Genomic DNA, 18,682 nt, shown 5'->3' with positions numbered 1-18,682 from the left:
GCACAGTGAAGTCATTACAGGTTTTTCAGAAATACTTTTTGTATTCATTTATTGGAATCTTTCTTTACAGCATCAACTACGTGTACCTTTATTTGAAAAATATGTTTTTAGCATGCATTTCTCTAAATAATACTCTAGACTTTTAGTAAGTTTTAGATAGCTTAAGGAATTTGGATAGTTACATCAATAAATGTGTTGATTTAATTATAATAAAAGGTAGACCCAAATAGCTCATCTTCTTTCTTACATGATGAAACTGGTTCCTTTTTTTGGGACATAGTAAATATCAGTTTGACTGAAATTAATTTTTGTGTTTTTCTTTCCAAGCAGCATGTAAAGGAGAGCCTTACATAGATAGAGAGCTTAGATAGTTGTATGGTACATATTCCCTAAAACCCAAGTGTTCAGATTACATTTGTTTAAATTCAGTTTCATACAAGACAAGGTGATTTTGTAAGTGGGAATTCTTTCTCCTTAAGTCACATTGATCATGCTCAGAAACAGAATTTCAGCTTATGCACAAGTGTCAAAATAACCAGTGGTTGATTTATTGCTGGTTATACTTTGTCTCCTATGGGCCTGTAGCTTCCATCAAAGCCAGTGTTAGGCGATTCCTAGAGCTGCCCGGGGCCCTAGGGATGCAGAGTTGGTTCTCTGCTGCCAGGATCATGCAGTCATCTGTGTAGGTCATCACGTCAGAGGGGTCTTACTCAAACGCACGGAACAGCACATAGTTCAGGAGCAGACACTGGTTTACTTACATGCCCATCTGGGTGGGTAGGGGCAGGTGGTTTAGAGTCCAGGCTTCCAAGTGGACGTCTGCTTGAACAGAACTGCAGCCTATTAGGATCAGCTGGCCCTCATTTCCAAGCAGTGAGGTGAAGGCTTTGGGTCCCTGGGGCTCAGTCCTTGGCCCGCATGGTTTCCGGCCCCTGCACGTGCACAGCTGTAGCAAGAGAGCATTTGTTCCCCAACCCTTCACCCTCACTCCTTGGGTATCTTTTAGTTATTTCTTTTGCTATTTTTTCAATTGCAGTGTAGTTGATGCACACTGTTATATCGTTTCACTGTGTACTGCAGAGCGATTTGACATTTGCATGCATTATGAACTGAGCACCACGACATGTCCAGCCACCGTCTGTGCTCCTGGAATAGCTCTTGTGGACGGTTAGCAGTGGCTGGGCCTCCTGTGTGCAGCCCTACGCTGCCCAGTGGTGAACTTCGGATGGAGGTGTATGCTAGCCTCCTGCGGCGCCTCTTCGTGGTCTTGCTAATGGAACAAGACTTTGGTTGATGGTTTAGAACTGCTGGTCCCAACCCTGTCACCGTGATGACCTTCCTTGCCTGCCCCGCCCTTCACCCCGGATGGAGAAAGTACTCGCTGTGGAGTGACTCACACTGCTGTTGACATCTAGCTGGGGTGGATTGGGGGTGAGCAGGGTGCGGTGCTGAGTGGGCTCCTCCAGCTGAATGTCCAGGGGTCTGGAAGCCTACTTTCGGTCCCCAGTATCTCTTAGTGCCAGCCCTCAGGGTTTCGCTGCTCCCACATGCCTCTCAACTAACGACACTGAAGTCCCCTGACTATGTTCATGTGTTTCTCAAACTTCTGTCTCTGTAGTGTTTCTCAAACCCTTTCTCCATTTTATTTTCATTACCACCATCCTGATGATACTTTACATTCTTATCATGCTTTACGGTTTATAAAGCGCTTATACAAGCCTTATCTTATATGACCCTGGTTGGTAGGTTCATTGTTTTTATCCTAATTTTATGAATGAAGAAACTGAAGCACAATCCAAGATCTCACAGCCGGAAAGTGGTAGAAACACATCTAAACCCACGTGTTCTGACCTGGAACCCCCACTTTTAACCACCACACTAACTAGTGTGTATACCCTGAACTTCCTACCTCGATCCCCTACTACTGTCTCTAATTCCTTATCTCCCTTGGTTCACGTCTCAGCTCTGAATTTGCACTTTATTTCCTGCCTCTGTGCGTTTGGTCGCACTGTTCCTTCTTCTCCCTCTGCCTATCGAAATTCTGCCCATTCTTCAGTGCCAAGTTCGTAAGACTTTATTTACATGATTCCTCCAAGCCTGAAAGAGTCTCTCCTTCCCCTCTCCTCTAATAGCTTTTTATTTTTACATCACTTTCTTGTATCTTAGTTCTTTATGTTTGTTGCATCTCCTTATTGCATTGTATGTTGTTTGAATGTTTACATGTTTAACATTGTTTAAATGGTATCTTACTTACCACTGTCATTTGTAGCATCCAACTATGGTGTCTTGTACATGGTCAAGGACATACTGGGCAAATATTTATTCCATTGGATAAAAACTCATTATAGCAAATAATATTTTTCACTGAGTCAGAGTTAAAGCCTCTGATGGTGTCAGGAGGGCTCAGGGCTTGATATTATCCCTCGCCACATTCAATAAGCTTAGAGGGGTATTCTTTTTGTTTGTTTATTTGTTTTTTGGGGGGGTAGGTAATTAGATTTGTTTGCTTTCTTGTTTGTTTATTTGTTTGTTTATTTATTTAATGGACGTACTGGGGATTGAACCCATGACCTTGTGCATGTTAAGCACTCATTCTACCACTGAGCTATACCCTCCCCCTTAGAAAGATATTCTTGAGATATATCTTCAATTTGCCCCATCTCTTAGGATACAATTCATTTGTCAAAAGTAAGGTATCTTAAGTTGCAACAGATTGAGCATTTTGTTCATCTTAAAATTTCGTTCCAGTGTTTCATATTTTTAGTAGTTTCCAATCTGATAATTGCTAATAGTAACTGAATTTCTTAGCAAACAAAAGAAGATCCAACTTGAAAGTCTCGAAGTCATTTTTATTTTACCCTGTAAGATTTCTTTATAATTCGTTGAAAAGTGAAAAACAGAAACAAAAACTAAAGCAAAACTCTTTCAAGTTTATGCCCAACTTCAAGAGCATAGCAAGCAGGAAATGTTGAATTAAAAATTTTTTTTGACTAACTCTATCATATAAAGATCATTTGAACTGTGAAACTGATACAGTCAGTAAGAGATCCTCAGTTGCATCTGGAACTGACTTTCCCTGAAATTTCCCTTATATCAAATTGCTTACCTTTCTCTCCACCCTCTTTCCCATAAGATGGATAGTGGAAAAACCACTTGATGCTTTACTGTTGGTAACATCTTAGTTTTATGCACAAGTTTGGAGAGTTAATACTGCATTTTCAGGATAGAAACATGTAAACATTTATGCAGAGTAACAGTGCTGTATTGCAATGCAGTTAATTATTGAATCAGAGTCTGAAGCAGCCCTTTTAAAAGTTTTTTTTTTAAAGAAATGGTATGTAATGGTATAGGTTTAGCCTGAAGAGAAATAAATTATGAAGTAAGTATGGACATGTGGTCTGATTGTGTATTCTTTGATGTAGGTGATAGGACAATATTTCTTGAATAAATTCCTATTTTTCCCATTAGAAATAACAGTAGGACAAGCCTTTATTCTGGACCCAGGGGACAGCAGGGCAGATCTGATTGGATATCGCTGAGACCTGGAGCCTGGGCACTCAGCTGTGTTGAAGGAGCCAGAGAGATGTGTGAGTCCAGAGCTGACAAAGAATTGGAAGGGCGGGTGTCAGGGGCAAATGGAGGATTGGGGTATTATAGGTCAGAGCCTGCTCTGGAGCGAGGCTGCTCCAGGGATGGGTCTCCAGGAAGAGGATGGGTGACCAGTGTCTCATGGCCACAGAGATGAAGGTGTGACCCTCCCTGGGAATTGGACCTTGGCTTTTGGGACACACAGGCTACTTAGGTTCACAAGGAAAACTAATTTAAAACTAGTTACGGGTTCCAAAAAATGTCTAGGCACTGAAGATACTGAAATACTCAATTTTCTTGACCTACCAGGAAGTCATTGGTTGTCTCCTTAAACCCTGGTGGCTTCTTTTTCCTAATAGTTGTTTCTTCACACTCTGTTCGCTGTGTCTGGTCTACAGTTGTGGCCTCAGTGTTGTCACAGGGAACAAGGTTCACTGATGGACTCAGCTGGCTCACCTGTGATTCTTCGGCCAGAGAAGTCAACTGCTGGTTTTTTGATGTTTGGCATAATTTAGTGGACAATATCTTTAAAAGATCGTACACTGCCAGTGATGTAACACTTCTTACCCATGTTCCCTTTACAGAAGAAAAATTGTTAGGAAGTGGTGATATGACTTTAAATGTGATCCTCAACAGATGAGAAATTGGAGCCAGTTATTTAAAGGATCAGCCATCATATTGTACATGTTTTCATTGGCCCGGGGATCATGGAATTAAACAAAGATATTAGCCTAAGACTTAAGCAAAGGTAGCCAAATATAAGGAAATGGCATGCGTATGAATGCCTGTTGTTCTTTTCATATTTTTTCCATTAAAGGTTATTACAAGGTATTGAACATAGTTCCCTGTGTTACACAGAAAAAACTTTTTTAAAATCTATTTTTGTATATAGTGGCTAACATTTGTATAATTTATCCTTTTAAAATAAACATTTATTGAACACATTCAATAACTAATTCAGTCATTTATTGAGTACTAAGCACCAATACTATTCTTCCTTGTCATCTGTTGACCCCAGGCCAGTCCTCTTTGTTCCTAGCCTAGCTCACTGCCAGTCTCTCTCTAGCACTCCTGTTAGTATCCATGTGGATGATCTTCTTAATTTTTTATCCCTTTCTCTAGTGATCTTGTCCTCCATCCTACCTCAGCTTCTCACTCTTGCAGTCCTACCCCAGGTTTTGTCACTGTCAGTAACTGTGGTCCTTCCACAATCTCAGTATGAAGCACTCCCAGCTGTGACCTGCACCTTAAATCTCCCCAGCTCACTGCCTCAAGTACCTCCACTCCAACCATCCTTTGACTTTATTGATTCTTAAAATCCATGGATCCCACTACTCTGTCACTGAATCTTACTCCTCTGATGACCTTTCTTCCCATTAGACCCAGTTTAATTCCCCACCGTGATTTGCTTGGCAAATCCAAGTCTAGTTAAATCCATCTCTATCTAGATGACTATATACTTATACAATGGAATACTATCCAGCAATAAAAAGGAATAAAATAATGCCATTTACAGCAACATGGATAGACCTGGAGATTGTCAGTCTAAGTGAAGTAAGTCAGACAGAGAAAGAAAAATACCATATGATACCACTTATTTGTGGAATTTGAAAAAAAAAAGGAAAAAAGAGGACACTAATGAACTCATCTACAAAACGGAAACAGACTTGCAGACATAGTAAACAATCTTATGGTTATAGGGGAAAAGGAGTGGGAAGGGATAAATTTGAGAGTTTGAGATCTGCAGATGATAACCTTTCTATATAAAAACAGATAAAAACAAATTTCTTCTGTATAGCACAGGGAACTATATTCAATATCTTGCAATAACCTTTAAAGAAAAAGAATATGAAAATGAATATATGCATATACATGCATGACTGGGACATTATGCTGTACAACAGAAACTGACATATTATAACTGACTGCACATCAATTAAAAAAAAAATCCATCTCTGTCTAAATCCTAAATCCTGGGCTGAATGATACTGAAGCAAAACACATCCTCTGGCCAACTGATCCCACTTTAAGTTCAAGACTAGTGATCTGCAGGGCCCACGGGTGCTGCCTGCCATCCTGCTGCATGTTCCTGGTCCATCCACTCTTGTGTTTTCCTGGGTGACTGTTTCATACTCTCTCTTCTCTCAACACTGCCTCCCCATCCTTACTCTTAGCTGATGATCTAGTTTTGTATTTTACTAAGAAGGCAGATGCAACTGAGAGAGAACTTTGGCAAGCTCTCACCACTGCATGCATCCCTGTCCCAACATCCGTGTTTATACACTCCTGCACTGTGAGTGAATGTAGGGTTTCTGTCCACATCTCCACACTAGACCCCTTCGTCCTCTGTCACCTACTCAAACGCATGGTTCCAGTTGTTCTTCGTTCTTTCCATTTCACTAATTTTCTCAATCATCAATTCCCCTTCTCTATTGATTGTTCCTACCAGCCTGCAAATATCCTGTTATTTTTTTTCCATCTTAAAAAAAAATCCTTCTGTTGATTCCATATTCCTCTCCAGTTCATTGTTGTTCCTTTTCTCTTCTTTCCTTCACAGCAAAATTTCTCCAAATAATTGTCATTACTCATTGCCTCCAATTTCTCTTCTCCCATCCCTCTTGAATTAGGCGTTTGTTTTCCCCCTTCTGCTTCGCAGACCCTGTTATGTCAGGGTCACTAGTTAGGAAATCCTCAACCCTCATCTCACTTTCAGTTGGCATTTAATGTACTTGGGAATTTCTTCCAGTCCTATGGTTTTTTTTGTTTGCTTGTTTTTCAATTGAAGTATATTGATTTACAATGTTGTGTTGATTTCTGGTGTACAGCATAGTGATTCAGTTCCACATATACAAATATTCTTTTTCATTACAGGTTATTACAAGCCATTGAATACAGCTCCCTGTGCCATACAGTAGGACCGTGTTTATCTATTCTGTACATAGTTTGTATCTGCCAATCCCAAACTCCCAATTTATCACTCTCCTATGTTCCTCTTTGGTAATCATAAGTTTGTTTTCTGTCTGTAGTTTGTTTTCTGGTTTGTAAATAAGTTCATTTGTGTCACTTTTTTGGATTCCACATATAAGTGATATTATATGGTATTTTTCATTCTCTTTCTGGCTTACTTCACTTAGTGTGACAATCTCTAGGTCCATTCATGTTGCTGCAAATGGCATTATTATATTCTTTTTTATGGCTGAGTAGTATTCCATTGTAGAAATATATCACATCTTCTTTATCCAGTCATTTGTCAATGGACATTTAAGCTGTTTCCATGTCTTGGCTGTTGTAAATAGTGCTGCTATGAACATTGTGGTGCACGTATCCTTTCAAATTTGAGTTCCCTCTGGATATATGCCCAGGAGTGGGATTGTTGGATCATGTGGTAAGTCTATTTTTAGTTTTTTGAGGAATCTCCTTACTGTTTTCCATAATGGCTGCACCAAACTACATTCCCACCAACAGTGTAGGATGGTTCCCTTTTCTCCACACCCCAGTCCCATATTTTTTAATGCCACCTCCACACTGAAGACTTTCAGCTCATATATGCAGCAGTCTAATGACTAGCTTTACCTTAACATCTAAAGGCATCTTTACAGCCGAGCTCCGGGTCTCTCATCCCAACATGCTTCTTCATGGTTTTCCCATCGTTAATCAGTGGTAACTCTCTCCTTAGGCTGCTCAGACCAGAAGCCTCTGAATCATCCTTAGTGTTTCTCTGACTCATTCTCCACATCCATTTCCTCAGTAAATCCTTCTGACGCTATCTTTAGACTATAGCTAGAGTCTCGCACTTTTACTGTTCTGTATCATCATCTCTTACTGGGATTATTGCAGTATCCTGTAATTGGTCTTGCTGTGTCCGCATTTGCCTATTTACAGGCTGTTCACCAAACACCAGCCAGAGAGATCTTGCCAAAATGGAATTTGGAGGATGGCATGACTTTGCTCAGTGGCTTCCTGTCTCACTCACCAGCTTACTGACTCACTCGCTCTCACTGTGGAAGTCACAGTACTCACAGTGACCCGCCAGGCCCTGTCTGATCTGAGCCACGCGCCAGCCCATCCTTTTAACTCTTCAGCTTCATCGCTTACCGCTGTTTCTCTTTACTCCAGACCAGGCTCACTGGACTTGGACTTCTTGCCTTTCCTCTGATGTGCTAATAAACCTGTTCATACCCCAGGACTTTGCACTTGCTGGTCCCTCTGTTCAGAACATTTACACCCTGAATGCATGCACGATACATCTCCTCACTTCCTTTAAATGTCACCTCTCAGTGGTGCCTTCCTGATCTCCCTGTTTAAAACCACAGTAGTCCCACTTCCTCTCCCCCAATCACCTAGTCCCTGCTTTACTGTTCAGCACTTCTCATCATCTCACTCATTTTCTTGTTTTATTGTCTGTTTTCCCTGACCAGAATGTAAGTTCCATGAGGGTAGGAATTTTTTTTTTACATTTTTTTGTTGAGTTATAGTCATTTTACAATGTTGTGTCAAATTTCAGTGTAGAGCACAATTTTTCAGTTATACATGAACATACATATATTCATTGTCACATTTTTTTTTTTTGCTGTGAGCTACCACAAGATCTTGCATATGTTTCCCTGTGCTATACAGTATAATCTTGTTTATCTATTCTACGTTTTGAAATCCCAGTCTGTCCTTTCTCACCCCACCATCCCCTTGGCAATCACAAGTTTGTATTCTGTGTCTATGAGTCTGTTTCTGTTTTGTATTTATGTTTTTTTTTTTTTTTAAGATTCCACATATGAGCAATCTCATATGGTATTTTTCTTTCTCTTTCTGGCTTACTTCACTTAGAATGACATTCTCCGAGGACATCCATGTTGCTGCAAATGGCGTTATGTTGTTGGTTTTTATGGCTAAATAGTATTCCATTGTATAAATACACCACATCTTCTTTATCCAGTCATCTGTTGATGGACAGGAATTTTTTTTTTTTTTTTTAGTTTTGTTTGCTACTGTATCCTCTGCATCTAGAATACTGTCTATACAATATTAGGTACTTTATAAATGTAAGAGTAAGTGTGTTAGTTATTTTAGTCTTTCCAGTACCATGATTAGTCTGTTACAATATGAAACTGAGCCTTGAGGGGGTTTAGTGATTTGTGGCGATAGCACTTAAACCCAGATCTGTCTTGACTCATGGTGCAGTCACTGCATGTATTAATTCACCCATTGGGAGACAAAGTGTATGAACTTTACGTTAGGTTAATTGCACTAGAAAGTAGAAGAAGTCATCAATATTGTGCATTTTATTTGTGCTCTTACCCTCAGCCATTACCTGTTTGGGAAAAAATAGAAACAGATTTTTAACATTTAGTTTGTATTGAAACAGTTTCTGTTAGATCATAGAAACTTGTTGGAGAGAGTTGTTTAAACAGTTTCGTCAAACAAACCAAACAGGTTTTTGGAGTAAGAGTTCTGAGAAACTCAACTTTCTGCTTTCTAGCAGCAAAAAAGATTTTATCTACTGATGAAAAATAGCTGAATCAGGGAACTTGAAGCAGCAAGGACTAAATAGGAGCACCGCTCATCCGGTTAAGGTGCTTTGGCTGTTCCAGGGACGCAGATCTCACAGGTGGCAGCTGGAATCTGTGTTCCTTTTCTACCAGTGAATTGTTCTTGGTCTAGTGGAATCATAGATTGTCAGCAATTATCAAGCTACTTGCAATCAAATAGCGAACTGGTGATGGATGGAGGTCACAATTTCAGAAGGTAGGTGCAGATCATGATGAGTATGACTCATGCTATAAGTTTCTGCAGCTGCTTTTTGAGTGCAAACGACAGGATGTGTCTAGTTGGCATCTCCCAGCACCTGCCCTGTTTGCGGTTCACAGTCAGAGGAATGATTGAGGAGAAAGTGAGTTCTGTGCACCGGGAAGAACCGGTATCCCTGGGCTATGGAAATGAAGCAGGAGACCCAGATCTGTCGGCCGAACTTTTGGTCCCCTGGCCAGACTGTGACCATTGCTTGTATCCATCCAGCTCCCTGAAATGAGAATTTTTCACGTAATACTGATACCAGCCTGGAGGTGGTGAAATTTCAAGTGAGAATTGAGTGTATGCTAATAAAGTATCCTGCGGTTTTAGTGGAAAGCGTAAGATGTTTGTCAAGCTCCTTTAATTTGAAGAGTCTCAGATTCCACGTCCTGGCTCCTCTTTAGTGAGCACTGCTGACGTCCCTACACAACCCTGTGAGTTCCAGCCATTGTCACCTGCTGCAGGCACATGGGCCTGCTGAGAGTCTGAGCAGAGTGGATGCAAAGATTTTGGGGTGTCCCCATGTAGTGCCCCGTTTTGAGGGACTTAGTCTCTCAGTTTCCAGCCACCAGGAGCCCCAGACTCCATTTCCTGACACCTCAAGTCAACAGGACTGAGTATGTGCATCTGAGTTCTAGCTGTCCCATGTCACATGGCCTGGGGAGTCTCCCCAGGGCACAAGCCTGATAAAGGTCATGCCATCCTGAACTTCCTTTCTTTCAAGGGTCAAGTCCCCTGCAGTTCAGTCCTGCTTTTTGTTCTCCAGTGCCTTTTAACGGTCGTTTGTTATATTCTGTCCAGATTTATAATCATTAGATGTAGGACATTTAGTGTGGAAACAAAGCTGCCCTGCCATTACCGAACCTGGAACTTCAGTAAGTTGTGATACATAGTTTTTCATTATCATTCAGTTCAAAACACTTCCCAATTTCCATTATAATTTCTTCTCTGAGGCATGGGTTATTTACACATTTATTTAAAGGTTTTTTTTTCCCTAATATAAGGCTTTAAAATTTTTTTTTGAGGCATAAATGACATATTAGTTTCAGTTGTACAACATACTTTGATGTTTGTATACTTTGTGAACTGATCGCCACAATAAAGTCTAGTTAACATCTGTCACCTTACACAGTTAAATTTTTTTTCTTGTGATGAGGACTTTTAAGATCTGCTCTCTTAGCAACTTTCAGATATGCAATACAGTATTATTAACCATAGTCATGCTGAGTATTACATCTCAATGATTTATTTATTTTGTAACTGGAAGTTTGTAATTTTTGACCACCTTCACCCATTCCCCCCACCTCTACTCCTGGCAATGAGCAATCTGTTCTCTGTACCTAGGAACCTATATTTTTGTTTTTGTTTGTTTGTTTGATATTACACATATAAGTGCAATCACATGGTATTTGTCTTTCTCTGTCTGACTTTCTTCGCTTAGCATAATACCCATGTTCCATCCGTGTTGTTGCAAATGGCAAGATTTCATTCTTTGTTATGGCTGAGTAATATTCCACTCCATGTGTTTGTGTGTCTGTATATATATAGATTTTTAGCTATCTATATCTGTCACATCTTTTTCCATTCATCCACTGATGGACACTTAAGTTGTTTCCATATCTTGGCTATTTACTGTAAATAATGCTGCAGTGAACATGGCGGGCATATATATTTTTAAAACTTTGTTATTGCTTTTTAGCTTAATTCTACCATGGCCTGAGAATATACTCTGTATAATTTTAATCCTTTGTAACTTGTTGATTGGCTTTACAGCCCAGTCTGTGGTCGATTACTGTCAGTGTTCTCGTTTACTTGAAAAGAATTTATATTCTTAGCTCTTGGGTACAGTGTCAGTTGGGTTATGTTTGTTAATCATGTTCAAATCTTCAATAGTTTTTACATTTTAAAATAAAAAGTGTGTTTTTTCTTTCAGTGAGGCTGATATATGAAAATCTCCCTCTAGATTGGAAATTTTATTTATCCTTTTAATTCTGTGAATTTTTTCTATTTATTTGGAGCTTGTGTTATTAGATGAGTATAAATTTAGAATTATGTCCTCCTTATGAGTTGAATCCTTTAACATATGAATTTCCCCTCTTGTCTCTGGTAATGCCTTTTCCCTTAAAGTCTACTTTGTCTGCTATTAATGCAGTGACATCAACTTCTTTGGGTTAGGTTTCCCATTGTTTGTTTTTTCCTTTCTTTAACTTCCATTTATATTTATTGTTTGAGTATTAATTTGAGTATTGTTTGAGTATTAATTAATTAATTAATTTTCTTTTAAGTAATTGGGTTTTGCTTTCTTTTATCCCAGTGTGACAATTTTTCTTTTAATTAGAATGTTTCGATTACTTATATTTAATATAATTACTATGTTTGCATTTAAGCTGTCATACTATTTCTTATCTGTTTCATCCACGTGTTCTATGCTTTTTTCCTCCACCTCACCATTATTAACTTAGTGAATTTTCAATTGTGTGGTGCATGACATTATTCTCATTTGTCATATTACGATGACTTTCTTTTCTTTCGTAGGTAAAGATAGAGTTTTTAATACCCCATTGTGCGAACAAGGAATTGTTGGATTTGGAATTGGAATTGCAGTCACTGGGGCTACTGCCATTGCGGAAATTCAGTTTGCAGATTATATTTTCCCTGCTTTCGATCAGGTAAGAAGATTGTATTTGACTGTAATTGAGCATTTCTAAGGGAAGTCCATGAAGTATTGAAGTATTATCTCCACTCTCTCACCTCCTAGCTGGGGAATTTTTTGTTACCTTTGGGCTATTATGTTATGGGCATGTATTTAAAGATCTAATAAAATGGCTTAAGAAAATGGTTGGGAAAAATGACTCATGGTGACATGTCCCTTCTCTCTTTCCCCCTCAGATTGTTAATGAAGCTGCCAAGTACCGCTATCGCTCTGGGGACCTTTTTAATTGTGGAAGCCTCACCATCCGGTCCCCTTGGGGCTGTGTCGGCCACGGGGCTCTCTATCACTCTCAGAGTCCTGAAGCATTTTTTGCCCACTGCCCAGGCATCAAGGTATTTTCTGTGATGTGATTTATTTGCTCTCGATTTGATGTTTCCGTTTTGGTTCCTTCTGTTAATATTAACTGATCTGCTTATCGAGAGAAAAGCAATCAGGATTTTTGGAATTTATGTGAACTTAATTGTTTTTAGGAAAGAGAGCTTATATTTCTTTTAGATCAAGTATCCAGTGCCCAGGTTTATAGAACAGTCTTCTTGAAGTGGCCTTGGCTTGACCTTGACATTAATTTCATAGACTTCAAAGAATAAGAGCTAGAACACAGTCGGTTTATCTTCCACCTCTTTCGAAGCTCTGTTTCTTTCTAATAGGGCTTTCTCACTCAACTGATTTTGGGGTAATTTTAAGAAATCTTCTGTTAGCAGATTTAGTCCATATTTACCTGAAAGTCAGAGGGATAAAACTTTTGCTTTTAGTCTGTTTCTTCTTAAATAGAGTAACAGAAGACTTTGTTGCATAGATGTGTTTTCCAGTCTAGGATAAGGTCATAGTTGTTCAAACAGTTAATTTTGAAGCCTCTTTTGTAGCCTTCTGCAATAATCTTAGGTCTTCCACAATAGCTCTTGGGTCTTTTGATTTTATATATATTTTTGTATGTATGTATGTATGCATGTATTTATTTATTTATTTGCTTATTTTATGTCTTAATTTTTTACATTACCTTCTTTCCTATCTTCTGAAACACCTTCCAGGGAATCATTATAGAAACTCATCGATGTGTCCACCTAGGGCAGTGTGTCTGTTTTTTGATAACATGAATCATTTGTGACTGAGTGTTTAAGTTTTATTTTATTTATTTATTTTTTTTACGAGACCCAAGTTGTAAAATTTCTTAGTTGAATAGAGTTTGCATAATTTTCCAGTGTAAGCTGGAAATGGTAGGTTGGGACAGAAACCACATTTGAGGCAATCATTATTTTTTTGCCTGAGCTGAAGATCAATTCACATTTACTGTTTATGATGTTACCCAGTATTTTTAAAAGACGTTCTTTTCTCTCAGTCCACTACCCTGTCCTCCCTGACCCTTTCTCTTTTATCTTACCCCAAGTGAGAATATATACATAGTACAAAAGATTGAAAATAAACACATGAAGAAGGCAGATGAAGAAAAACTAAAATAAGAGCATAAGATGAAGACAGTGTGTGTTATGAGGGGCCATGTGTTTAGCTGTCTGCTTTCAGAAAATAGTGAGATTTTTGCTATTTTATTTTTTAAATTAAAATCTTTCAGTAAGATGATATAAAAATGATTTTGAAAGCCAAGTATAGCTTGCTTCAAGGAATCTTACTTAAGTGTTTATGATAAATTCAGATTTATTTTATTTTATTATTTAAAAAAATATTTCATTGTCTATATTTTTCCCCCCTTCTTAACAGAGGTACTGGGGATTGAACCCAGGACCTTGTGCATGCTGAGCATGCCCTCTACCACTGAGCTGTGTCCCCACTCTCTCAGGTTTATCTTAATGATAACTCTTCCCATGGGACACTTATCTTTATGCAGTTACTTAACAATCTTTAAACTAGATACAAGTTTGTGATTGGAGGCAAAATGGTATAGAAGTTAAGAGCTTGGTCAGTTAGAACAGGTGGGAATCCCTGCTCTAGCAATCGGTGTAACCTTGGGCAAGTTACTTGATCCCTCTTTAAGTCTCAGTCTGTATTTCTAAATTGGGGAAAATAATAATCACCACCTCGTGGGGTCGCTATGAGCAGCGGAAGAACTAACCCACATAGTGGGCTTGGCCCCACTAACATGTGTTCTCCCTGCTGTTACTACCATCATCTTCTTCAGTATCAACCTCATTCTCAGGAAGGTCCTAGAGCCCTTTCCCCACCTGGAAGTGTTTTAAGTATCCACACTTTTCTTTTAGCTTTTCAGTAACTGGGAATTATAGTGCCTGGATCATAAAGTTCAGTGGATTATCCAGATTTTGCATGGGAAAGGAGGAGATTTTAGCATGATAAAATTGGAGAAGAGAGTTGCATGCCTTTGGAGTATTCTACTGGAATATTAGTGGAAAAGATTTCTTTATAGGTAAATGCAGGAAGATATTGGGAACTTTACTCTGTTGTATTGATGAGTGCTTTTTGTGGATTCCTTTTATTGTTTATGTATATGCAAACCTAGCTCCTTGAGAGAAGAGCAGTATCTTAGTTACCAGAATATGGTGGACATCTGGTAAAAATTTGTGGAACAAATGGGATTTTTTGGGGACAATATGTAAATTTTATAATAAACGATGATTGGTCTAAAAATACAAGCTTTCTATATTTAATTAGTAACAATTGGTTATTTAACCATCAAACCTTTTTATAAGTAAGATAACTGGGATACATTTTCACTGAAATTGTCTTTAAAACAAAAATCTGTTTTTGCAGGTGGTTGTACCCAGAAGCCCTTTCCAGGCCAAAGGACTTCTTTTGTCATGCATAGAGGATAAAAATCCTTGTATATTTTTTGAACCTAAAATACTTTACAGGGCAGCAGGTAAATGTTTCCTTTATTTTATATTTATGAAGATCTTTATACGTTTTGTTTTACGCAGTTCAAAATTATGTAACTTTTTTTTTTTCCCAGAAGCTTGTTTTATATTTTCCTTGTAGGAAAAAAAGAAATCTGATTACTTCTATATTTAGTTTGTCCTCAGCTGTATATTTTAAGTTAACCATAGGGAACATCCATCCTAGCTTTTTATATTTTGATTGTGGAAACAGAAGCAATGTGAGCTGGTAGCAAGAAAATAGGGATTATATTTGACTCCATAACAGATGCTAGTAGATGTGGATTGAATGAAAAAGTGAATGAGCTCTTTGTCCTAAATAACATCCAATGCCCTTTTAGCAAAAGTGACCTTACAGGTCTTCATCTGAATTAGGACTCTTGGTAGTGAAGGGGACACTGTTAATGCTGTGACATCAGGTCTGCACTGAGGGGAGTGTCTAAGATAAACTGGAGTGTTTGGTCACCCTTCCCCTATTCTCAGAATCATTATTCTGTAAACCCTCATCTGTGACTGCCTCTTTATCAACTATAGTGGACATTTAAACATCAAACTGTTTATTCTGTCTAACGTGTATTTTGTTTTAAATTCAAGAAACATTGCTTTGGCAAATCATTCCTTTCCTTGAAGAGCTAAGCTTAAAAACATTTTGTTTTATTCTGATGTGAATTACTTACATTTACATACAAATGCACAGATATTAAGTATGCACTTTGATAGATCTGACAGTCCCATACATCCATGTAAACACTGCAAAATAAGATGTAGAAAACTTTCATCACTCCAGGAAGCTCTTTCCTGCCTCTTCTCTGCCAATCCATTCTCCCTACCCCAAACTTAGCCACTTTTCTAATTGCTCTCACCATATATTAGATGCACATGCTTTGGGGCTACATAGAAACAAATCACATAGTACTATATATATTCTTCTGTGTTTGTCTTCTTTTGCTCAACCCATTGGCTTTGAAATTCATTCATGTTGTTACTTGTATCAGGAATTTATTCCTTTTTCATTGCTGAGTAGTATTTCCATTGTATGAATATACCACAGTTTATCCAGTCCTGTTGATGAGCAAATGTCCATTATTGTTTTCAGATTTTGTCTATTTTGTACAAGGCTGCTAGGGACAATCTTGCACAAGTATTTTTGTGAACATATTTTTTGAAGTGGGGGGAAATAAACATCTAGGAGTAGAACTGGTTTGTCACAGAGTGGATGTAGATCGTTACAAGAATCTACTGAAGAGTTTTTCAGAGTGGTTGTGTCATCTTACATTTCTGTTGGCGAATTTATCAGAGTTCTATTTATTCTTAAGTTAAGCATACTTTAAATTGAATTTCTATCTCTTTAAGAAACTATTGTTATCTATGTCCCTTATGGAATAAAAAAATAACAAAAGAATTTATAATCTTGAGGTGAATAGGAAAATATCAGTTTTTTAAAACTCTTTTTATTGAAGTGTAGTTGATTTACAATGTTAGTTTTAGGTGTACAGCAAAGTGATTCAGTTATACATATACATACACACACACACACACACACACATATATATATATATATATATATATATATATATATATATATTCAGATTCTCTTCCATTATAGCTTATTACAAAAAATTGAATATAGTTCCCTGTGCTATACAGTAGGACCTTGTTGTTTATCTATTTTATATATAGTAGTGTGTATTTGTTACTCCCAAACTGCTTATCTATCCCTCTCCCATGTCCCCCCTGGTAACCACAGTTTGTTTTCTATGTCCTTGAGTCTATTTCTGGCTTGTAAATAAACTTTGTATCTTTTTTTAAATTTTAAATTCCACTTATAAACAACATCATATATTTGTCTTACTTACTTCACTTAATATGACAATCTCTAGGTCCATCCATGTCCTGCAAATGGCATTATTGCATTCTTTTTTATGGCTGAGTAGTATTCCATTGTATAAATACACCACAGCTTCTTTATCCAATCATCTATTGATGGACATTTAGGTTGTTTCCATGTCTTGGCTACTGTAAATAGTGCTGCTATGAACTTTGGAGTGCATATGTCTTTTTGAATTAGAGTTTTCTGTGGATATATGCCCAAGAATGGAAAATACCAATGTTAAAACTGAGTAGCTATTTGATTTCTAATTACTTGGATACCTTGTGAGTATTATATTTGTAAGACCAACCAATTAAAGCTAATCAATTAATAAAGGTGTTTTTTTTCAGTGTTTAATATGAGACTGAGTAGGAAACATTTCAAAAAGTAATACTTATTTTGCTGCAGATTTTGAAACCAAGACTGGTAAGGGAAATGTTTAATGTTACAGGATTCCAGCTAAGAGACTGAGCTGGAGATATTAGTTGTAGGTTTGGCCCTGGGATAGATTATGAAAGGCCCCGACGAGGAGGATCGAGGCTCAAAAGTTTTGCAGAAGTTTCCCTGTGATTGATTATGTGCCGTTTCAGGGACTCTTAACTCTGAATCTTTTCTTGACCCCCAATGGCTCGATAAAGACTAAGAAAGCATCGTTCTTTCACAGCTAGAGGACTTGTCTGTAGAAGAAAGTAGGCTAGGAAGAGAGCTAGCCAGCAAAGTCTTCATATGAGTGTTCTCTGGGTGGTTATCAAGGTTGATCCCTGGGCCAGCAGCAGAAGCCTTGTGGGAGCTTGTTAGGAATGCAGACTGTCCAGCCTCAGTTCAAGACCTACTGAATCAGCACCCCTGGGGACGGCCCAGCTCGCTGTGTCGTCACAGCCCTCCAGGTGCTTCTGACTCAGAGTAACTTTTGAGAACCAGTGCTTAATATCAATATTAAAGCAATAACTATCTCCATTTGTCTTTTTTAAAAATTCTTGGTTCTTATATAGAATTCAGGATGCTTTTAAGGGGGTAGGGTAGGTGCTTTTAAGGGGCTCAGTGGTAGAGTGTGCACCTAGCATGAACAAGGCCCTGGGTTCAATCTTCAGTACCTCCATTAAAGATAGATAGCTAGATAGATAAATAGATAGGTAGGTAGATAGGTAGGTAGATAGATAGATAGATAGATAAATAAAAAAACCCTCCCATGCCAAAAAAAAAATTTCAGGATGCTTTTAACGTTTAGTTTTCTTAGACTTGGCCTCTGGTTCAAATCCGTATCTTATAGCTGACCATATTTTGGTTTCTGCGTTTTTGAGGGGGATGAGGTCGGGGACTCTGAATATTCTGACACTGATTCTTTTATTGCTGCCTGTGTGGAGCCACTCTTTTCTGGCTCCATCTGTTAATCTCTCAGATCTACTTTGCACTGGTGGAGTAAACTCCACAGTTAAGTTTGTTTGGAATGATATAAAAAGGAATGGAGTATTTTGATTCAATAATCTGGAGTGCCTTGTGGAAGACATTTCTGTATTGACAGAGTCAAAAAGATAAAAGATGCTTTAGATTCAGCTTTAGATTCATTTAAAAGATCAAAGAGCGTGAAAATTCCTAAGTGGTAGTAATAGGAAGACTTGTATCTGTAACTAACTTAATAGATTGACTTCCCCTCACTACATTCATTCTTGAATTTCCAGTATACATTTGGGAATAGTTAAAACAGGTGACTAAAGATAGGAACCTTTACATTTGAATTTTTTTAAGAATTTATGCTGGAAAAGTTCATAGAGTAATAAATATAGGTGTGTATTATTATATTACAGATACTTTCCTGACAGTTACTTGTAAAAATGGGAGTTGATTGGGAGTTGTATTAATTACATAATAGCTCATTTATGCTAATTA

At 38.0% G+C, this 18,682-nt stretch overlaps 1 protein-coding gene across 1 annotated transcript in view; it reads left to right on the top strand.

Moving 5' to 3' along the window:
- The window catches only part of BCKDHB (branched chain keto acid dehydrogenase E1 subunit beta), a 195,647-nt gene that overhangs the window by 26,270 nt on the left and 150,695 nt on the right, over positions 1–18,682 (top strand). The window contains exons 4-6 of the mRNA XM_010997550.3: positions 11,908–12,041; positions 12,262–12,417; positions 14,804–14,912. Of these exons, the coding sequence (XP_010995852.2) occupies positions 11,908–12,041; positions 12,262–12,417; positions 14,804–14,912 (399 nt within the window). The remainder of the gene's footprint in view (positions 1–11,907; positions 12,042–12,261; positions 12,418–14,803; positions 14,913–18,682) is intronic.

The sequence above is a fragment of the Camelus dromedarius genome, chromosome 6 (genome assembly GCF_036321535.1).
Source record: "Camelus dromedarius isolate mCamDro1 chromosome 6, mCamDro1.pat, whole genome shotgun sequence".
In the NCBI taxonomy this organism is placed as follows: Eukaryota; Metazoa; Chordata; class Mammalia; order Artiodactyla; family Camelidae; genus Camelus; species Camelus dromedarius.
This window is presented reverse-complemented; position numbering and strand designations above follow the sequence as displayed.